The 24,097-nt window shown below is 38.2% G+C and overlaps 2 protein-coding genes across 3 annotated transcripts in view; one reads left to right on the forward strand and one right to left on the reverse strand.

The window, feature by feature from the left end:
• Positions 1-5,391, reverse strand: part of ZNF382 (zinc finger protein 382) — an 83,404-nt gene extending 78,013 nt beyond the window's left edge. The window contains exon 1 of one of the 2 annotated variants that reach the window (XM_061385990.1): positions 5,308-5,391. The gene's annotated coding sequence lies outside the window, so the exon portion shown is untranslated. The remainder of the gene's footprint in view (positions 1-5,307) is intronic. The other variant, XM_061386000.1, reaches the window with a different exon arrangement.
• Positions 5,392-5,848: 457 nt separating this feature from the next.
• ZNF260 (zinc finger protein 260) lies at positions 5,849-22,549 on the forward strand. The gene is made up of 2 exons (XM_061386069.1): positions 5,849-5,953; positions 16,412-22,549. Exon 2 carries the CDS (start codon positions 16,917-16,919, stop codon positions 18,153-18,155), a length of 1,239 nt encoding a protein of 412 aa, XP_061242053.1. The 5' UTR covers positions 5,849-5,953; positions 16,412-16,916; the 3' UTR covers positions 18,156-22,549.
• Positions 22,550-24,097: the final 1,548 nt, after the last annotated feature.

Genomic DNA, 24,097 nt, shown 5'->3' on the forward strand with positions numbered 1-24,097 from the left:
GAGGTTGAGATAGTTGGATGGCATCACCGACTCTAAAGACATGAGTTTGAGTAAGCTCTGGGAGTTGCTGATGGACAGGGAAGCCTGGCGTGCTGCAGTCCATGGGGTTGCAAATGTCAGACACGACTAAGCTACTGAACTGAACAACGAAGTCCTGACCTGATCTAGGAATGAGTCTTTCTAGCATTGTGGGACAAATTGGTCACAAACGTCTCCCAAACATTGGTTGAATTTATTACCAAAAAGGGAGAATTGCAAATCACCATCCAGTTCTACAATCAAGTCATTAGCCTCTATAGTTGCTGACTACAATAAAACATCCTAAGATCATAAAGTCCTTATTGCCAAATTCAGACTTAAATTGAAGAAAGTAGGGAAAACCACTAGAACATTCAGGTATGACCTAAGTCAAATCCCTTATGATTATACAGTGGAAGTGAGAAAAAGATTTAAGGGACTAGATCTGATAGACAGGGTACCTGATGAACTATGGACAGAGGTTTGTGACACTGTATAGGACACAGGGATCAAGACCATCCCCAAGAAAAAGAAATGCAAAAAAGCAAAACGGCTGTCGGAGGAGCCCTTACAAATAGCTGGGAAAAGAAGACAGCTGAAAAGCAAAGGAGAAAAGGAAAAATATACCTATTTGAATGCAGAGTTCCAAAGAATAGCAAGGAGAGATAAGAAAACCTTCCTCAGTGATCAGTGCAAGAAACAGAGGAAAACAATAGAATGGGAAAGACTAGATATCTCTTCAAGAAAATTAGAGATACCAAGGGAACATTTCATGCAAAGATGGGCTCAATAAAGGACAGAAATGGTACGGACCTAACAGAAGCAGAAGATATTAAAAAGAGGTGGCAAAAACACACAGAAGAACTGTAGAAAAAAGATCTTTATGACCCAGATAATCAAGTGGTGTAATCACTCACCTAGAGCCAGACATCCTGGAATGTGAAGTCAAAGTGGGCCTTAGAAAGCATCACTACGAACAAAGCTAGTGGAGGTGATGGAATTCCAGTAGAGCTACTTCAAATCCTGAAAGATGATGCTGTGAAAGTGCTGCACTCAATATGCCAGCAAATTTGGAAAACTCAGCAGTGACCACAGGACTGGAAAAGGTCAGTTTTCATTCCAATCCCAAAGAAAGGCAATGCCAAAGAATGCCCAAACTACCGCACAAACTGTACTCATCTCACACACTAGTAAAGTAATGCTCAAAATTCTCCAAGTCAGGCTTCAGCAATACGTGAACTGTGAACTTCCAGATGTTCCAGCTGGTTTTAGAAAAGGCAGGGGAACCAGAGATCAAATTGCCAATATCTGCTGGATCATCAAAAAAGCAAGAGAGTTCCAGAAAAACATCCATTTCTACTTTATTGACTATGCCAAAGCCTTTAACTGTGTGGATCACAATAAACTGTGGAAAATTCTGAAAGAGATGGGAATACCAGACCACCCGACCTGCCTCTTGACAAATCTCTATGCAGATCAGGAAGCAACACTTAGAACTGGACATGGAACAACAGACTGGTTCCAAATAGGAAAAGGAGTACATCAAGGCTGTATATTGTCACCCTGCTTATTTATCTCATATGCAGAGTACATCATGAGAAACGCTGGGCTGGATGAAGCACAAGATGGAATCAAGATTGCCGGGAGAAATATCAGTAACCTCAGATATGCAGATGACACCACCCTTATGGCAAAAAGTGAAGAACTAAAGAGCCTCTTGATGAAAGTGAAAGAGGAGAGTGAAAAAGTTGGCTTAAAGCTCAACATTCATAAAACTGAGATCATGGCATCTGGTCCCATCACTTCATGGCAAATAGATGGGGAAGTAGTGGAAACAGTGACAGACTTTATTTTTTTTGGCTCCAAAATCACTGCAGATGGTGACTGCAGCCATGAAATTAAAAGACGCTTACTCCTTGGAAGGAAAGCTATGACCAACCTAGATAGCACATTAAAAAGCAGAGACATTACATTGCCAATGAAGGTCCATCTAGTCAAGGCTATGGTTTTTCCAGTAGTCATGTATGGGTGTGAGAGTTGGACTATAAAGAAAGCTGAGTGCAGAAGAATTGATGGTTTTGAACTTTGGTGTTGGAGAAGACTCTTGAGAGTCTCTTGGTCTGCAAGGAGAGCCAACCAGTCCATTCTAAGGAGATCAGTCCTGAGTGTTCATTGGAAGGGCTGATGTTGACGCTGAAACCCCAATACTTTGGCCACCTGATGCAAAGAGCTAACTCATTGGAAAAGACCCTGATGCAGGGAAAGATTGAAGGCAGGAGGAGAAGAGGACGACAGAGGATGAGATGGTTGGATGGCATCACTGACTCAATGGACATGTGTTTGGGTAAACTCCGGGAGTTGGTGAAGGACCAGGAGGCCTGGTGTGCTGTGGTCCATGGGGTTGTAAAGAGTCAGACACAACTGAGTGACTGAATTGAACTGAACAGAAATTCAGGATCAGTCATTACGTGCTCTGTGAAAATGAGCCTTTATTTAGAACTATTTCAGGAGAATTTTTTAATGAACTTGGATTTTTGCATCTTCCCATACTTAGGAAAGCACTAAAATCATTAACCAAGATATCTATTCTTCATGACTGGCAATAACCGTCTACCAAGATGTATCTTTAATCGCATGTACACCTTCAGAGTAATTTCTCAGAGCTATCTGAGAGGCTGTCTCCCAGGCTATAGTGCTCAGTAAGTATTCAAATAAAACTGAAACTCATGGCTATCACATTGTGTTTTTCAGTCAACATTACCATGAAGAGAATTGAAATGCTACTATTTATTTCATGCACCTATAGGTAAATTTTGTTTTGTTTACGAAATAACTTTCATACAATATACACTATTTAAAATCCTCTACTTTCATTTAGTATAATACTTTAATTCTCTTACCCTTCCTTTCCTTGTGGATGCATGGTTATATGATGGCTGCTCCATGAACAGCACTATTATCCACTTTCCAGGCAGGAAGGAGAAAAGGAAGAAGGCTAAAAGAATACATGTCCACTGAGCCTTCCCCACATTCCCCTCTTTAAAGAACTGTCTAAGAAATCCAATCTAACAGCTTTTGTTTACATCTGAAATATGTAAAGTGGTTTTTTTTTGCCCCTATTTGTTGTTTGGCACAGTGCCCCCTCAAACAAAATCAGAATTTTTATAGCAATAAAGGAGACAATGACTATTGCATTAATCACATATGACAAAACAACACTGTGTAATATTAAAAATATTCTCAAATAACTTTCAATTATGTGGAAAGTTACATCACTTAAATGAAAATATTAAAAATGCAAGTATATACACATGTATATGTATCTACATGATTGCATATGTGTACATATGTAAAACCAAAATACTCAGCATACATATTAATTTTAAAAATTAGGAAGTGCAAAGAAAAATAGTAGGCTTTAGTTTACTTCATGGGTCTCTGTTAGAAGTCTGCCAAGAAAGGAAAAAAACCAACTCCAGGAAAAAATAAAGCATTTTAGAAATAAAGGGAAAATACCAAGCCATCTTATATACAACTTATAGATATCATAACCATTATTTTCTCCTCCTTGGAGATTTCTCTTGTTGAAGGATATATTAGCTAGGCAGCAGTAGGGAAAGGATGGGGTTAAACCAAAGTATGATTGTTTTGCAGGAATTGTTAAATTACAGCAAGTTCCAAACACTAGATGTTTTAAAAAGGTTACAGTGCACACAAACAACCAAACACTTTGCTTACAGTTTTTTTGCAACCTAGAGCAGCTTTTGTCTTTTCACCATGCCTGCCCTTTTAGTCGGAGAAGGCAATGGCACCCCACTCCAGTACTATTGCCTGGAAAATCCCATGGACAGAGGAGCCTGGTAGGCTGCAGTCCATGGGGTCGCTAGGAGTCGGACACGACTGAGCGACTTCACTTTCACTTTTCACTTCCACGCATTGGAGAAGGAAATGACAAGCCACTCCAGTGTTCTTGCCTGGAGAATCCAGGGATGGGGGAGCCTGGTGGGCTGCCGTCTCTGGGGTCGCACAGAGTCGGACACGACTGAAGTGACTTAGCAGCAGCAGCTCTTTTAGTACTATGCATGTGCTCCAGGTTTAAAACTTCCCCATCCAGTTTTGCACAGACAGTGCTTTGAGAGCTGGCTCCCTGTCTTCTTACTGTCGCAACCAATAAATGCTTCTATTTTAATCAAAAGTAGTTTATGTGGGACTTCCCTGGTGGCTCAATGGTAAAAGAATCCGCCTGCCAAGGCAGGAGACAGGGGTTCACTCCCTGATCTGGGAAGATTCTCACACACCTCCAAGTAACTAAGCCTGTGCCCAACAACTACCGAGCCTGTGCTCTGGAGCCCCGGAGCTAACCACTTAGCCTTCCGGTCGTAACTGCTGAAGCCAGCGGGCCCTAGAGCCCGGTGCTCTGCAATAAAAGAAGCCACCGCAGTGAGAAAACTGCTCTGCAACTAGACAGTAACCCCGCTCCCTGCAACTAGAGAAAAGCTCAAAACACAAGGAAGATGCAGCACAGCCAATAAATAAATAAAATTATTATTTTTTTAAGTACTTGGTGTGTTCACTGGCTATGAACCACAAGGGATAGACTCATTAAGCCTGGTTAACAGACACAGATGAGACAAGGAGATAACAAATCTTTCCTAAAGTCCAGATGACAAGGATATCTAGCTCACTTGCCCCTCCCTGACCAGGGCTTCTCAGAGGAGATCCCAGGCTTCCATTTCAACTATAAAGCCATACAGAAGAGTCAGGGTCTTAACTGGCAAAGCGCAGAGCTATCCTGTGTCTCATATATGACTATATGAGACGGTCACCGACAGTCTCTCCAGATTCACCAATCAGAAGACACAAAGGTGTAACCGTCTCAGTCACAGACTCCCCTTCCCTTCCGCACACAGTGCTGCACAGCCACAATCCCCACCAGCGCGCAGTCACAGAAGTACAATAACAAAGCTCCCTATGCATGCACACAAACAGGAATATATACAGTCACACACAGAAACAATCCACACACCCATCACACGGGCACAGAGTCACAGGATAACCCACACTAGCACACAGTATTACACACGATCGCACATTAACAATCATACCTCGCAGACTCACCCGCATAAAGCTACACACACGGTACCACACACTGTCATAAGCACACACCCATCACAAGGACATACTGTCATACATAATAACCGACACTTCCCTCTCCAACCTCGCCCGTTCAGCCTGAACAGACAATACTCAGTCAGTCTCCATCCCCGCCCAGACCTCTGGATGTTTCACCTCCAATCTCCCTTGCAAGGCGTCAGTCGTCAGGAAGAGCTCAGTGACTAACACCCAGCTCCCGTTACCGCTCCGCGCAGAGCCGCCGGCCTGAGAACGCGGCGACCTCTGGGAAAGGTAGTTCAGCACCGCATTCGCGAGGGACAAGATGGCCTCGGGCTGGATCCTAACCGGAGATCCCCACAATCACTCCCCTCCTCACCGCTTCTCCCCACCCCCTAGCCTCAGACCGTGCCCTGGAATTTTCTGGCGCTGCCTTGCACCGCGGTTCCTAGTTGGAGTCACCCCTAACTAGGGGTGAGCTTGAACTGAGCTTATTACCACTGCCTTCTCCCAGAGGTAGCTGGCACAGGTAGAGTATTACCTAAGTCATGAGTCTCGGGCTACGTACACTCCTCCCCCAATCAGGGAGATAGTCCCACAAGCTCGGGTGGAGTTGACAAGGCGCGAAAGCTGACTCGAACCACCGAAACTTCTGGGAAATGTAGTCCACAATCAGAAAAGTGGACGCCCGCCCAATATCGACCGATTCCGCCCGGTATTGAGCCCGGGCTCGGTGGAGCCCAGGAGACCTCTGGGAATGCTAACCAGCCGGCAGTGCGCAGGCGCAGGCTGTCTGGCTCGCCATCGTCGTCTTTGTCTGCTGGTGAGTTTGGTTTTGGTTCTGCGAAGCGTAGATCTGGGTTGCTGGACCTAGGTTTCTGGGCTTAGAGTCCGGTCGGCTAGGTTGTAGGGGAGATTTCGCGGAGCCTACGACCGGGTTGGGGAAACTGAAGGAGAGGAATCGCCTCCTGTGACGTGCAGCAGTGTTCAAAGCTTCTGTGGATGGGGGCAGGGGTACAGAAGGCAACGGGGGCGGGCTCGTCGGTGGGTGACTTAGGGTGTGAGGGAGAGTGAGAGGGTTGCAGAGTTGCAACCTGTGTGGTTCCAACTTCGTGAGAGTGGGTGGCGTTGGGAACTTACTGGGATAGTACCATTTAAACCTCACTTTTCTAGTTTTTAAAATAATGATAAGAGGGTGCATTTCTCTGCAACATCCGTTTCTGTGAAAGATGAGAACGGGAAAAGGCTAAGCAGTTGAGCGATAAGTGATTTTTGTATAAAAGCAGACCCATTGTGGAGTAGAAAACAAAATCAGCATTTTTTTTTAAAGAGGATTTCCGGGAAACTTGTTATTGGATATATAGACTCCCCAGAGGTACTGACTTTTCTTAATTCTCTGGAGGACTTCCGGTGAGGCCGCTTTGAGAAGTCCTGGGCTAAGGAACAACTTTAAGAGGTAGTTTCCACTGGTGCTGATAGCGCAGAATTGGGAAGCAAGTTGTCCGGTCTTGGACGCACAAGTCAGAAAATCAATTTAGGACTCCCTGATTTGTCAGTGAGCATGGCAATCTGACTCCTAATTTTACCAGGTTTTCCCCAAAACCAAATGACCTTTGTAAATGTGGTGAAACAAATTTTTCTTTTATCTGTAAAAAGAATTTCTTCCAGTATTTTAATCACACAACGCATTTTTCAATAAAATGAGAACGTACCACAGTACAAAAGTTCATATATAGAAATAATATTTTTGATACATACAGAAAATAATCAGTAATAGTTAAAAAGAAGACTACTTTCTTTACAATAGCAACAAATCTGATAAAACACCTAGGGATAAACAGTAAAAGTATAAAAGCTTTATGAAGATATTTTTAAATGTTAATGAAAGACCCAAAAAAAGACTTGAGCAAGCGGAAGTATATACCATATGTTAGATAGATTTAAAAAGTGCCATGTTTTTTGTTATATGAAGAAAATAAAGTGTATGTTTGGTATAACATACTACCTTTTTTTTTTTTTTTTTTTTTTAGTAAGTGGGGGTAGGAGTGTATATTTGTAGTTGTATGAAGAAACTTTTAGAGTTTACACAGAAAATAAAAATGGTTGTGAGGGGATGTAGCAACTAGGGCAGGAATAAAAATCACATTTTTGCTTGCCTGTTTTGTACATTTTCATTTTTACCTGGTATGGAGTAATTAGATTTCTCTGTTCACTCCTTTTCAGGTGTTTATCACTGACTCATTCTTGATGTTTCCTTGGCTTCCATAATACTTCTCTCATTTTTACAATTCCAGTGAAAACCAAGGAACAAGGTCCCTTCTCCCTGCAAAAAATCTCCATTAGTGAGTGATGTTTGTTTGTCCCTCAAATATGAGTGTTCCTGAGTTTCCGACTTTGATCTTTTTCACTTCTAAGAACTCTTAGGAGCAACCAAATTCCACTATGGCTTCAGCTGTGACACAGGACTAATGAAATGACCATTCCTATTTGAGGCTTGTCCTGAGCTTCTCCAACTGTCTAATGGATAATGCCATCTGGAGGTTGCATAGGAACTTCAAACTCTTCATGTCCATAATGTCATACTTACCTCTTCCTTCCTGTGTGTTGCCTCCATCCTTTCTGCCATCTGTGTTTTCATCAATTCATGGCACTATCCAGCCAGACTAAGCATCCTATGTTGGAGTAAGGGAAGAACTTCTGAGCAAGTTTGACCCTTTTATCTGTAACACCCCATTACAAATCGAAGACTATGGTCTTTTCAATACAAATAATAAATGAGAAATACATTTGCTGAACCAATGAATTGAATGACCATTTAATTATAGGACACTTAATTTCTCTTAGAGTAATATAACCTGGATAAAATATTAGGCCTCTAAAAATTTTAAGAACTCTGAGCCACGAATAATTTCAGAGTCACTTCCTTTACATTTTATCCATATCACTTAAGGTTGGTGACTTCACATTTATGAGAAATGTGTTGTTATGGGGGAAAATGATATTCAAAACTGTGACTGTTCAATCAGGAACAAGGTGTCACTTGTAAATGACACCTGCTCAAAGGTACTCATGCAGGTTGTGATTCTAGAGAACTCTAGCAACTCACTGATAGTTTCTCTGTATAACCTAAATTCTGAAAAATAAGATACCTTCTGTTTCCCATTTTTTGAAATGTGTGGAGCCTTTAAATGACAAAATGAGTTTGACCTGAGATGCAAATTACAAATACTCTTTTTCCATGTGCTCACATGTATGTGTATGTGTGTGCTCTGGCTTCTAAGCCAAAGAATCATCATTCCTTTGTTCTTTATCACAAGTCAGCTTCTTTGTGCATCCCCAGGAGCTTTACTTTCCTTATCCTTCAACTCCACTGAGGGTCCTAAGGGCTCAACCTGAATTCTGAGATGCTGCTTTAACGTTCATCCAAGTCCTATGTCATTATTTCAAATTTTAAAGTAACCAGTTCAAACAAGAAGAGCAACTGATGATAGAGGAAGAAATGTAAAGGAGGTATTCTCCGGGTAAGAGAGAACCCAGCAGGTATGAATGGAGTAAAGGCTCATTACAGTGGCTCAGTGAGTTTGCCTTCTCCACTGGCACCCCACTCCAGTATTCTTGCCTGGAAAATCCCATGGACAGAGGAGTCTAGTAGGCTGCAGTCCATGGGGTCGCTAAGAGTCGTGTCACTTTCCCTTTTCCCTTTCACGCATTGGAGAAGGAAATGGCAACCCACTCCAGTGTTCTTGCCTGGAGAATCCCAGGGACGGAGGAGCCTGGTGGGCTGCCGTCTATGAGGTCGCACAGAGTCGGACACGACTGAAGCGACTTAGCAGCAGCAGCAATGAGTTTGCAACATCTGAAATGTTTTGAAATTTTCTTATCAGCTCTTGTCTTTTGGAGTGAAAATTGCTAGGCATCCTTTAGATAACCTAGGTACCATTTCTAAATTCTCCTCCTGGTTTGATGCTCTTCTTTTCTCAGATTCTGGAGGACTAGTTCTCTCTCTAACCTTGATTCTGGATGCCAGCCTCTCTACCTTATTTGCAGCCTCAATTTTATAACTTCTATAGTCTAAATTTCATGCTTCTTCCTCTCACTAACATTCTCCAGTTTTCACTTCTCCCTATATGTCTACACTCCTTTCCTTCAGCATTCAGTCCTTGCCAAAGATTAGAGATCTGTAATCTTTCAAATCTACAAATGTAGATTATTTTCTTTAAAATTTTACTATCATATTTCTCTCTCCTTCTTTTGTAATATACCTCATAGTTGAATTTTACCCTTTTATCCTTGTTTTTTTTATTGTCTTACTTCCAGATATCATAGTATATTTTGTAAATCTATAGTATACAGATATACAAGTATATATCTATATACTATATACACAGATATACAAGTATATCTATATAGTATATCCGTATACTATCTGTATATATATCTGTATACTATACTATAGAGTATATCTATACTGTATACTATACATAGTGTATCTCCAGATATCGTCTACCTTCTGCTTTTTAACAATAATGCAGGCCTGAAAATTGGTGCTGTATTGTACTGTTATTTTTAAAATCTAATACATATACATGATAGACATTAAAACAATAGGTATATCTCCTATTCCTGGCTCTCAGTTCTCTATTTCTGCTCCTCAGAAGCAGCCACAATAAACATTTTATGCTTCTAAATATTTTTATGATTATACAGGGAGACTTTCCAGAGAGAGCATGACATGATTTGCCTGTGACAAGATTACTGTGGTTGCTGTGTAGGAAAGTGTTAACATATAACAAAATGTTCAAATGTCAGGCAAACTCAGTGTATTTTTGTTTGTTTGTTTTTGGTTGTACTGGGTCTTCATTGCTATGTGGGCTTTTCTCTAGTTATGGTGAGTGGGAGCTACTCTTCGTTGTGTTGTGAGGGCTTCTTATTGCAGTAGCTTCTCTTGTGGAGCACAGGTTCTAGGCACATGGGCTTCAGTAATTGGGACACGTTGGCTCAGTAGCTGTGGCACATAGGATTAGTTGCTCTGCGGCATGTGGAATCTTCCTGGACCAGGGACTGAAGCTGTGTCTTCTGCATTGGCGGGCGGATTCTTTGTCATTGAGCCACCAGGGAAACCCAGTGTATTCTTTTTAAATGGTGACCTGTTAAAAGCAGAAGTTGGCAAACTCTACCCTACTATGTGTTTTTGTAAAAAGTCATTTTCTTGTCCATTCATTTTCTTATGATCTGAAAATACTTTCAATGCCTGAATTGGTATCTGCAGATGCATGATATGTAAGGGAGTGAAACAGGACTAAAAAGTGTTAATCAATCATGGTAATAAAGCTAAGTGAAAGTCACTCAGTCATGTCCAACGTTTTGTGATCCCGACTCCAGCCCAGAATACTGGAGTGGGTAGCCTTTCCCTTCTCCAGGGGATCTTCCCAACCCAGGGATTGAACCCAGGTCTCCCACATGGCAGGCGGATTCTTTACCAGCTGAGCCATAAGGGAAACTCAAGAATACTGGAGTGGGTAGCCTATTCCTTCTCCAGTGGATCTTCCTTGACCCAGGAATCAAACCAGGGTCTCCTGCATTGCAGGCAGATTCTTTACCAACTGAGCTAACAGGGAAGCCCCTATATAGTAAAACTAAGTGGTAAACCAAAGCGAAATGGTAAACCAGCATACTTGGGAGTTTAAAGCTAAGTGACTATAATAAGCACCCGAATGTGCTGGTTTAAGGAATGTAAGAATTGATTTATTGGCTTATTTCTTTATGTGATGAGTAGTCAAAATCTGCATGGTACCTTTGGTCTTTGTGGTACTTTAAGATCCAGACTTCTTCCAGGTTCTCTCTTTATCTTTTACTTGTGGTTAAAGCTGGATTAACAATGTATCCTGGTTCCAGCCTGGTAGAGGAGAGAGGAATCACCACTCTAGGGTAGAAGAGCATCAATAAATTTTTTTGTAAAAGGCCAGATAGAAAGTTTTTTAGGCTTTGTAATCCATAGGATCTCTGTTGCAACTACTCAGCTTAGGCATTATAGCACAAAGTTAGTACACTTGGTATTAGAGCATTTTGATTTATATTTTAAAACACTTTTTAAAGCACAAGATAAATGCTGTTGAAAGGACCAGTTTGCCTGGTATTCAGATAATGTTGCCTAGTTCAGTTCAGGACTGTCATTTTACAGTATAAAAAATTCAGTTCTGGTTAAGTATCTGTGAAGGCTGTTGATATAATCCCTGTAAAAATACAAGGGGGGCTTTAATTACCAAGAGAATGTAATTTCTGTATTTTCATTTGACTTACTAGTTATATAGAACTTAGTTCTAATCTGTTGTACATCTTACTTCTGCAAATATTATTGTACTTTGTTAAAAGTTTAGTAAAATTCACACCTTAAACCACACATACCTTGGACTTTGGGGTGATAAAATGAGAGAATGATCACCTCTATTTTTTTCTGTTTACTTTTCTGTTTAAATTTTCTTTTCTGGTCTAAGTTCTCAGAGGTTATATTTGCTAGGTTTACAAGTTTATTTGCATAGAATTGAACAAAATAGTCTCTATAATTCTTGTTTTCAAATAATCATTTTTTAAATTTTTTTAATTTTGCTTTTATTCTTACTCATGAATCTATTATTACTTGTAGTTTTGTTTGTAATAATCAATTTCTCTATCTTTTCTAATTTTTGTTTACTTTTCCTTATTGTAATTCCTTAGTTTGAATATTATTATTATTTCTTTTTAAAATGATGTAACCATTTATGTTAAAACTCTCCAAGCATTTTTTTCAAGTGGGTTCTGATATACATTGTGTTCTGAATAATACTCTGAATATTATGTGATATATTTTAATTTCCTCTTTGACCAAATAGTTTGTTCAAGCCAGTAGATTTTGAAATTTACAAGTGAAAATTTTTAATTTTGTTTATGACTTTTTTTTTAGGGTATTTTATCTGTCCTTTTCTACTTTGTGGAATATTTGAAGTTTTATAGGCCTACTATGTGGACTTATTTTGAGAATGTCCTCTGAGCATTTTAAAAGATGTTTCAGTATTTTCAAAATACAGAATAAACTAGTTAATTCTATATTATAAATTAGTACATATTTTTATTTCATGTTTCCATTTCATATATATTCATATATTTCATGGATTTGATCTCCTAGGTTGAGAGAGGTAGTCTTCTCAGTTGCTAATGTTTTTGTATCTTGGATTTCTATAGTTTATATATTCATGATTATTTTTAGTCTTTATTTTCAGCATTTCTGATATATTATTTTAGAAGCATATCTTATATACAGTTTAGGGGGGATTTGCTGTGTCAGTTGGAGAAGGCAATGGCAACCCACTCCAGTACTCTTGCCTGGAAAATCCCATGGGAGGGGCCTGGTGGGCTGCCGTCTATGGGGTCGCAGAGTTGGACACAACTGAAGCGACTTAGCAGCAGCAGCAGCTATATCAGTTGTTAAACTTTAACATGCATCAAAATCACCTGGAGAAGGCTTCCCTGGTGGTCCAGTGGTTAAGAATCTGCCTGCCAATGCAGGGGACATGGGTTCAGTCCCTGCTCCCGGAAGATCCCACATGCCACAGAGCAACTAAGCCTGTGAGCCACAACTACTGAGCCTGTAAGCCTAGAGCCTGTGCTCTGCAACAAGAGAAACCAGCACAATGAGAAGCTCATGCACTGCAACTAGAGAGTAGCCCCCACTTAGCCCAACCAGAGAAAGCCTGGGCAAAGCGATCAAAACTCAGCTCAGCCAAAGAATAAAATAAATAAGTATATAATAAATCTTAAAAAAAAAAAAAAATCACCTGAAGGGCTGGTTAAATACAGACTGCTGGGCCCTACCCACAGCTTTTTTAGATTCAGGAGGTCTGGCTTGAGGCCTGAGAATTTCCTATATGGGCCTATCATAGTTCTTTTAATAGTTATTATTATTCTATTTGCATTTGTTGACAGGAACAGTATGGTTGGTATTGATTCTGATTTAACTTTCTGTACTATTTTAAATTCTTTTTTGTTTTTTTTGCCACACGTCATGGCTTGTGGGATCTTGGTTCCCTGACAAGGAATTGAACCCGTGCCCTCAGTAGTGAAAGCACAGAGTCCTAACCACTGGACCGCTAGGTAATTCCCTACTGTTTTAAATTCTGCCTCCTCTTTTATCTTTTGCTGTAGGATCTTTATTTGTTGTGAATATATATCTTCCTGAACATTTGGGAAGTTTATTTTTTTTCTTTCTCGTGTTTGCCTTTATATTCATAATTTTCTTAGTCTTTATCCTCGATTTTATTTATTTATTTTTTCTTGATTTTAGACGATATCTATTTACTATCACCAGGAGTGATATGTATATTTTATACACTTTACAATGTATATATTTTCAGCCTCCCTCTTCCCTTCATCAAGTTGTGATTATTATTCCAGCTTTAAATAGTAAGAGTTGTACCCTTCTTATCGCCCCTGTCGTGTGTATGAAATTCTTGGCATCTTTGCCTTTGATTGTGCATTGATCCATTTATCAAAATCTTATCCACTGTTCAATCTTGAACTTCATTTTTATTGAACTGTCTCTTACTTCTAGCCCAATCTCTCTAATCCTTGTATCTCCCATCTCAGATACAAAGTAACTTGGATCTTATGTATTAACATATACTCTCTTAGGTTTGTGTTTTTCACTACATTGAAATATAAATTCACTACATTGTAAATTCGAGGGTGCATGCTGAGTTGCTTCAGTCATTTCTGACTCTATGTGACCCTATGGAGTACAGCCTGCCAGGCTCCTCTGTCCATGGGATTCTCTAGCCATTCATGTTTTAAGACTATTCTAGTTTTTCTCCCATTTTAAAAAATAAATAGTTTTTATCTTTTTATTATTGAGTTTCAGCGGTTCTATATATTTTGGAGAGAAGCCCTTTATTAGTTCCTCCCAGTCTATGGCTTTTGTTTTTGTTTTCTTAACTGTGTTTTTAAAGGGCATTAATTAGTTTTTAGTTTTGATAAAGTCTACCATTTTTTCTTTTATATTTCTTATTAATATTTTTAATGCTCATGCTGTGGTCTGTAATTCATTTTGAGTGAATTTTTGCTTATGGTATGCAGTGAGTGTTGAGGTTATTTTTTTCTAATTATGGAAATTACAGCATTGGTAAGAGAGGCAGCATATTATTAGTCAGTTCTTAATATGATTTATATGAAAATGAGGATAAAAGTTTGAGATGGATAGTTCAGAATAATGTCAAAGGTTTCCAGAGAGTGGGTAGAAAATAGTTATAAAAGAAAGGACTTAGAGAGGCCAAGAAAAGAGTCCTTGACAAAAAAGAGCTTGGGTGCCAGAGTATCAGGCATAATGAAAGAAGAAAAATAAATGAAAACTGAAATTTGATGGCAATGACAGTTTCAGTATCCAGAAGTGATAGTATCAGTAATCAAAATGGAAATCAAAATCAGATTTGGAAGCAAAGATGGCTATTTTCTGGCATATTTTCTTTTTTTCCCCTTTCCCATTAAATGTATATGTACTTTGCTGTTTAGCCCATGTGAAACTCAGTTGTAAGGTAAAAAAGCACTGTCTATAGTTATTATATAATTCTTTATAGATTGATTCAAGTTAAAAGGCCCAAGTCTTCAAGGAAATCTCTGTAGGTATAAGAAATTGGAGCTTTTAGAAGTCAAATAGGGTTATAACTATGCTTACTCCATTCTTCCTTACCCACTGTTCTTGCTTCATGTAGACAGCCACTTTAAACTCATTTGACTGTGTCTATTGGTGTTTATTCTGAATTGCAGCTTATTCTGCAATTGCCATTTCATTTCATATAGCTGTTTTACCTATTTTAAATGCAGTAAATTTTAATCATTATCAACATGCTAATAAGAAGATGGGGCTCAGAAAATTTCCTGCATTCATTTTTCATATTTTCTGTGATGATTATAATCAGTGTCCATGAGTAGGTCTGTTAAAATGGTGAGCTTCACTGTACACATTCAGTTGGATATACAAGTATTTATTTTCTATGACTCCAGATGTCAGGATCTATCGGGCTTCTCATGATTTTCTCATTTTTTCAGACAAGAACCCTTCCATATCTGACACCTGGCAACTACCAGCATTCCTGTAGTCTAGCAGTAGAAAGAAGTTGGGATTCTATACTATATATAAACTTTTACTTATCACCCTCTTTCAGTATGGCACTCCCATCTACTTTCTGTGTCAAAACTAAATTTGGAGTTTCTCAGTTACACTTTTCTGGATAATAAATTCCTATTTCTTCCAGTTAGGAGAGTTGGGTGCATCAGCTTCTCCTTATATAATTTTATAAGCCACTTTCAATTCTTAACCAATCTGTCCATAAAGTTATACAGCCTTTTTGTCAACAGCTGTGTCACAAATTACCTTGCATCTAAGTGGCATCCTTATCTACTAGCATTTTATGTAAGTTTTGTGGTTAATTTAGTCCTTTATTCGCTTTCCTTTCAAAATTTCCTAATACTTTCATCCATTGTTGTTTCCTCAGCCTTTCAGTTTTTATGAGTAATGCCCTTCATCTCCTTATTGTCATTTTAATGGAGCTTCAAGAAGATGTAGAAATAAATATCTTATTTAACCACACATCCCTTTAATAATACTATTCATTTTTTATCCCTTCATCCTACACTTTGCAGTGTTATGTTTTGTCTTTCATCCTGTCACCTGTTCTTTATGTTTTCCCTTATTTTACTGATTTATAAAGTATACATTGTTTCATTTAAAACCAGTTTAAGCTAATGCACCCATGGGTGTCATTTGTATTTGAGCTTTCTTTTATACTGTTAGGTTAGGTTTGAAATTAAAAGTCTATTTTTAAATTGCACTGTTTTTTATTCTTTTGGCTGCACTGGGGCTTTCTCTAGTTGCAGTGAGTGGGTGACACTCTTCATTGCAATGAGTAGGCCTTTTACTGCAGTGGCCTCTCCTGCCTGCGGAGCATGGACTTTAGGCACTTGGGCTTCAGTAGTAGCAGCATTTGGGCTCAGTAGTTGTGGCTTGTGGGCTTAGTTGCTCCAGGCATCAAACCCATGTCCATTGGCAGGGTGGACTGTTAACAACTGGACAACAAGAGAAGTCCCTAAATTTCACATTTCTGAGATTTTATTAAAAATAGTGGAGAAGTTCACAAGTGTGATATTGATGATGATGATGATAGCTGCCTTATTAGATGTTCACTACATGCCAGGCATTAAATATTTTACAGTTAGTTACTCTTTTCAATGATTTTTTTTTTGTACTCCCTTTCAGAAAAGGCCTGGGAAATTTATAAATAAATAAAGATACAACAGGAAAGACCTTTGAGTTAAGTTGCATCCTTCTTTGTGAAAATACAGCTAAAGAAAAACTCAGAAAATACAACTAAAAAACTCAGACAACTTCATAAAATACAGCTAAAGAAAAACTCAGAGAAGTATTTCCTCTGAGCACAGACATTGATTCTTTAAGACTATTACTCTATGTATGGGACTCAGTTTAAAAATTTGGACATAACTTGCACTTAAACATGAGAGAAGCTATCTAAGAAAGAACCATTACGAATATAATGAGGATGCTACATTTCATCCCAATTTATAATCATCTGACCTCAGGATAACCAGTGTGAAAAGTCTTTCATCATAAATTCAACTTTGTTAGATATCTGAGAATTATTATTGGAGAGAAACCATCTGCATATATTGAATGTGGGAAAGCTTTCATCCATGTCACATGTCAAGAGATACTAAGGAATTCTTGTTGGAGAAAATACCTGTGCATGATAAGAATGTTGGAAAGCCTTCGGCCTGAATCAGATCTCCTTCAACATGATCAAATTCATACTGAAGAGAAACTATATGAATGTAATGAATGTGGAAAAACATTTAGTCTGAAGCAAAACCTCACAGAGCATAAGAAAATGCATACTGCAGAGAAATCACATGAATGTACTGAATGTGGTAAAGTGTTCTCTCGAGTCTCATCCCTTACTCTACATTTGAGAAGTCATACAGGAAAGAAATCATATCAATGTAATAAATGTGGGAAAGCCTTTAGCCAGAAAGGAAACTTACTTACTCATCAAAAACATCATACTGGAGAGAAACCTCATGAATGTGGGAAAGCTTCTATTCAGATGTCAAGCCTTATTAAGCAACAGAGAAATCATACTGGAAACAAACCCTATGCATGTAAGGAATGTGGCAAAGCCTTCAGTGGCAAATCATATCTCTCTGAGCATGAGAAAATTCATACAGGAGAGAAACCCTTTGAATGTAACCAATGTGGAAGAGCCTTCAGTCAGAAGCAATACCTCGTCAAACATCAGAATATCCATAGTGGAAAGAAACCCTTTAAATGTAATGAGTGTGGAAAAGCCTTTAGCCAGAAAGAAAACCTCATTATCCATCAAAGAATTCATACTGGAGAGAAACCTTATGAATGTAAAGGGTGTGGGAAAGCTTTCATTCAGAAGTCAAGCCTCATTAGACACCAGAGAAGTCATACAGGAGAGAAACCTTATATATGTAAGGAATGTGGAAAAGCTTTCAGTGGCAAATCAAACCTCACTGAGCATGAGAAAATTCATATTGGAGAGAAACCCTATAAGTGTAATGAATGTGGAACAATCTTTAGGCAGAAGCAGTACCTCATTAAACATCACAATATTCATACAGGAGAGAAACCCTATGAATGTAATAAATGTGGAAAAGCCTTCTCCCGAATCACATCACTTATTGTACATGTGAGAATTCATACAGGTGATAAGCCTTATGAATGTAAAATATGTGGGAAAGCTTTCTGTCAAAGCTCATCTCTTACTGTGCATATGAGAAGCCATACAGGTGAGAAGCCCTATGGTTGCAATGAATGTGGGAAAGCCTTCTCTCAGTTCTCAACTCTTGCTCTGCATATGAGAATCCATACTGGAGAAAAACCTTATCAGTGTAATGAATGTGGGAAAGCTTTTAGCCAGAAGTCACATCATATTAGACACCAGAGAATTCATACTCATTAAAGCTCTATGAATGTCTTAAATTTAGGAAAACCTTCAATAGAAATCATTCTAAACAGTATATCAGAAAATTCATTTTACAGTAAAGTAACATCAATATGGAAAAACCTACAGCAACAACTCAAAATATAATACACTGAGAATTTAATAACTATTATACTATCATGAAAACCAATACCCCCACAACAAACATGTTCATGCTGGACTTTTAGGAGCATTCTCATTAAGGATCCAGTCATGGACACTAATCAACATGGTTCTAGAAGGCCTACCTGATATATTCAGACAAAGATATACAAGGTGTGAAGATGTGAAACAAAGACAAAATTGTCATTTTGTTGTTACATGTTTTACTACATGTATAACCATCAAAATTACTTGCTCTTGATACAGTAATAGAAAATAAAGATTGTGACAGGATACTATATCCAGAAATACATGCATGTTTTTAAGGGGAATTGGCAGTTCATAGAGGTGGTAATCTCAAATTGGTAGAAAAATCTGGATAATTAAAAAAATGGTCTCAGGGTAATTGATTCTTCATGTGGAAAAATTAGATCTTTGCTGTTGTCATACATTATAAAGTATTTATTAAAAAAACTCAAAAGTATTGAAGACTAGAACTCAAAAGAGCAAAACTTAATAAAAGGGTTTTGTAGATTTTTTTTTCAAACCTTTGAGTAGTAAGAATTTTAAAAACACATTCCAGAATACCCACTCTTGAGTATATATACATATAGTGAAGAAACTGATACATGTACCCAGGGAGTCCTGTATCTTTAATGTTCATTGCAGCATGAGTTATATTAATATAGCAAAAAATTGGAAACAAATGTCTGTCACTTTGGAAATGGTTGATAAAATGTGATGTAGTTACCCTGTAGAATATTCTCTAGCAATTAACAAACTAAATCTATATGTATTAACAGAAAGATTTGAAAATCATGTAGAGTGAAAATGAAGTGATGAATATATTGTAACTATACCTGTGTGAGTTTGAATTAAATCAACACTAACCAACACTAGTATTAAAGCATTGGTTATGGGTAAACATTTTTATGTAAAACTATGAAGAATGGATTGGAAAGATACACACTCAATTCCCAAAAGTGGTTGTCTCTAGAAAGAAAGAGAGTAGAAGGGAAATGGGGCCAATTATGGTGGTTGAACAATACTTCAGTTTTGTATCTAAATATCTATCTCATTAAAAAAGATTCCAAATAAATATAAGAAAACATTAGTTGATTCTGGATTGTAATAATGTATGAGTTTATTCTATTTATGCTGTTTCTTTTAAACTTCTGAAAATTAAAAAAGGGATAGGAGTAGAGAGACTACATGGAATACATGTTATAATGGACTTACATTTCCAATTAGATGCAGATATTTTGCAAAAAAAATATTTCTGAAATCATATCTTTAAAATATGAAATAAAATTTAAAATTTTAATGGTAACTTAAATCCATTTATTTAAATTACTCTCAAATGTCATATCACTAATCTCTGTGGTCTCTGAGATCATGATTTTGCAACAGGTGATTGAAGCACATTAAGGATCATATTACTTTATAATACATGCACAGACTTGTTAGAAATAATTAGTTTTTCAGAAACATTTATCAGAAATTTTAATAAGCCACATAACCAGTTCTGGTATTAGAAATTAGACATTTTAAAAATGAGGAAAACATGTTACTTTTTTTTTTTTTATGACACCAAGTGAAACAACTGTTGCATTTCAGCTTCAGTTTTTAACTCAAACTAGTTATTTTCTCTAATTTGCCAGACACAGTCAACTCTCCCACCCCACCTCTAATTTGTTTCCTTGGAGAGAATAGAACTGATGAGATCTCAGACCTAAAGAGAATTCTCTTATTAAAAGCAAATCTTTTTGAGGATTTTTTTATTCTTTCCCACAATAACCTGATATATAGAAACAGTTAATGCTCTTTTTGAATAGTGATAAAAGTTGAGTGTGTAACATTTAAACCTTAGGCTCCTTTCAAATATATTGATTTCTCTTAAACTCAGAAAAATACTATGCTAATATAACTATAGCACTGCACTGCTTGTTACTGGCATTTTTGAAATTTGGTTTTAAGATTATAAATGCCGTAGGTTGACTTTGTGAAGTAATGTATCCAAGTAATATATATGTGTATCTACAAATCTAAATATCCTCTTTTCTTCCATTTTTCATTAAACATTCTCTGATATTCCTTAAGTATTACACCCTTGTGCTGGTACATCTTTGAAGTCACAGAGCAACTAGGAACTCCAGACCAAACTAGGATTACCATTTGGTGCATATAGTTGGCCAGTGCCATGGCCCAGCAACAAGAATGATTATAATGGTCAGGTAGAGTAAGATAAGCAAATGCTGCATGGTATTCTATGGTATTGTGTACTGTGTATTTATTCGGCCATTCTCCCTGCTGATTCAACTTGTTACTAGTTATTTACCATGACAGACAACACAAGTAAACACCCTTACAAGTGGCCCTTACATTTTAGGTATTCTTATTTCCAGGGGATAGATTATAGGCAAGAGACTGCTAGATCAAAGGATATGTGCTACTTTAAAATTTTAGTAGATGCTATCAGTTATTTTCAAAACAAGTTTCCTCCAGCTATACAATAGGTGGTATTATACTAAAATTCATGTTTGTCTGATGAGTATAAACCTCACCTGTTCCTAGATTTGCTTCTTTGTAAACTTTCATATTGTTAGCCTATATTCCTATAGGATTATTTATCTTTTTGTCAGTTTTGAAGACCTTTTTCCACATTAGACATTGGGATATGTATGGGTCAGTTGTAAAGATACTTTAATCTTTACATTGTATGTTATTTCTTAGGTTTTCTTTCAAGTTGTCTATTTCCTTTTTGTAATATATTAATGTTTAACCCTTTTAGAATTGAATTTTTAATGTCATTTATGAAGGTTCATATTTTTTCCTTCCAGATGGGTTGCCAGTTGTACAAGCACAGTTTGTTAAAATAATCCAGCAGTCAGTTTAGGGTCAAACAGCTCTGACACCTGCATGTCCACCAGAAGCCATCACAGATTTGAACTGGCAATCAGAAAGAGGAAGAGAGGTAACAGAATAAACCTAGCATTAGGTTTATTATTAGCTTTGTCCTAACAAGAAAATATCTTTACAGCATGTTCATCAGAAAGTCTTGCAAGTGCTCAAGCAAGCACAGCTTCCACTGCCCCAGCACTGCACAGAGGAGACAAGGTCAGAATGGGTGTGGTTCACCTCAGCAGTGGGAGACTAACATTCTCATCCAGCACATTCATCAAGCCGGGCATCTGCATGGTGTGCCACCATTAAATGGGGCACACTCACTTGTAACAGGGATAACCACTTAAGCACAGGGAAGTTACTACCTTGGTTTCCCAAGACTTATGACGCCTTAGTTATATAGGCAGTCAGTGTCTACATGCCAGTTCACAGTTCATCCCATCCAGGTACAGGCCACAAATGAGAGATTTCCAGTATTTTCTTCAAGGAAACTAGTAGAAAAACAAATCTAAAGTCATCTTTCCAGGGATGGGTCAGTGGGAACGGCCTTTTATTACTTTGATACCATACTTTTCCTATTCAACTAAAACTCTGCTATGTAATTCTTTACCCAAATAATCTTTTCTTTATTCTACTTTAACTGGCTTATATTTTGATTTACACCGACTTATTTATATTCTCTTGCTTCATTCACTTACTTTTCTATTCCTATACTAACATTAATGGATAATGTTAACATTAGCCTTATTGTATTTTGTTACTGTAAGTCCCCCACTCCTTGCTGTTGTCCAGTTTTATTGGCTAATCTTCGTTTTCTTTCTCTATAAATGAAGGTAGGTCTCAAATTATAAAAACGCTTTGATACTCTAATTAGAATTGCCTTAAGTATATACATTTGGGGAGAAATGACATTTATGATACTATCTTCCTGTCCCCAAACATAGTAAGCCTTTGCATAGGTTCAAATTGCGATTCTCGTCCTTCAGCATGAGAATTCAGAACAAAGTAAAGCCTATCCCTGCGTAATACCATTAAAGATTTTTGTTAGTTGAGTTAAATAAGGAACCACAGCCCAGCCCAGAATTCATGTACTGAAGCCCTAGTGCCTAATGTGATGGTATTTGGAGATAGGGCCTTAGGAAATTAAACATGTTTATATGAGGTCAAGAGGATGGTACAGTCCTTGTGGGAGTAATGCCCTCATAAGGAATGTGGCATTGTGTGTATACCAAGAAAAGGCCATGTGAGCCGAGTGAGACAGCAGCTGTCTACAATCCAGGAAATGGACCTTTTCCAAATCTGCCAGCACTTGCTATTGGGGCTTCTCAGCCTCTATAACTGTGAGAAATAAATTGTTGTTTAAGCCACTCAGTCTATGGTGTTTTGTTATAGTAGCCCAAACTAAGACAGTCCCCTTCCTGCTTATTTCTACCCTAGCCAGTTAAATGTGAGGTAACCTTGTCAGATGTTTAACTGCAAGCTCCCAGATACAGTAAGACAAGTGGAAGTGAAAGTCACTCAGTTGTGTCCCACTCTTTCTGACCCCATGGACTATACAGTCTGAGGAATTCTCCAGGTCAGAATGCTGGAGTGGATAGCTCTTCCCTTCTCCAGGGGATCTTCCCAACTCAGGGGTTGAACCCAGGTCTCCCACATTGCAGGCAGATTTTTTACTAGCTGAGCCACAGGGGAGGCCCAACAATACTGGAGTGGGTAGCCTATCCCTTCTCCAGGGGATCTTTGTGACCCAGAGATAAAACTGGGGTCTCCTGCATTGCAGTAAGACAAAGCCACTTCCATCAGAACAGTGTAAAAATAGAAGAAGCCACAGAAGAGGAAACTAGATGGACAACTAACATTTGAAAAGCTCATCCTCACAAATAACCAAGGAAATGCCAAATGTTGTCAATCTGGTTTCCTCTTCTGTGGATTTTCTGTTTATATACCTTTAACCTACTTTTTCTATATATGTTTTTTGAATTTACAGGAGTTCTAGTTCAAATGAAAAAATAGCAACCCACTCCAATATTCTTACCTGAAGAATTCCATGGACAGGAGCCTGGTGGGCTACAGTCCATAGCGTTGAAAAGAGTCAGACATAATTGAAATGACTTAGCAGCAGCAGCTAGTTCAACTGACTTTAGCAGAGTTCCTACTAAATCTAGAGTTCATAATAATGCACAAGATAGATCTAGAAGAAGGTTCAAATCTGACTAAAGTTTGGTCAAGTAAAGACAGAATTATCATAGAACTATTGGCACTGGGGCAAAGCAAGACCTTGAGGTTAATTAAACTAATATGGTATAATGACCCAATTCAGAGACTCTTGGATGCAAACTATACATTTTTATTAGCAGTCCAAAAGGATGCCCCAAGCAGCAAGGGTTTGTAATGGAGTACTGGTCTCCTGAAGATGGAAGCAAGGTGATGTTAACAAATTATTGACTCCACAGGGTTTTGGCCATATCCATTGAGTTAACAAAAACCTGGGGAATGGCAGTGAGTAATGCTTCCTGTTCACTCATCTATTTTTTAAACTTATACCCTCTCTAAAGCCCTTCACATGCAAGACAGTACCCTGACCTTTGTCCCACCCACTACCAGGAGCTGTTAGGACAGCTGTTAGGCCAAAGCCCTTCACGGATATATGCTAGATTCCTGCAAAGAGGGGCCTCTATAGCTCCACATTCCACTAGTGTCCACAGTAGTGCCCCGACTCCCTTTAAATGTCTGTCAGCTTCTGCTCATCTAACTACCTGGTCATATCTGGGGACTGGGCAACCCAGCAAACTTCTCTGCTATCCAGTGGTCTTTCAGGAAGTATGAACCCCTCCCTTTTCAAGTTTGTCCTTCCTTAGGTACACTGTCTCAGTGCTGCTGCTGCTGCTGCTAAGTCGCTTCAGTTGTGTCCGACT

The sequence above is a fragment of the Bos javanicus genome, chromosome 18, assembly GCF_032452875.1.
Source record: "Bos javanicus breed banteng chromosome 18, ARS-OSU_banteng_1.0, whole genome shotgun sequence".
NCBI classification, from domain to species: Eukaryota; Metazoa; Chordata; class Mammalia; order Artiodactyla; family Bovidae; genus Bos; species Bos javanicus.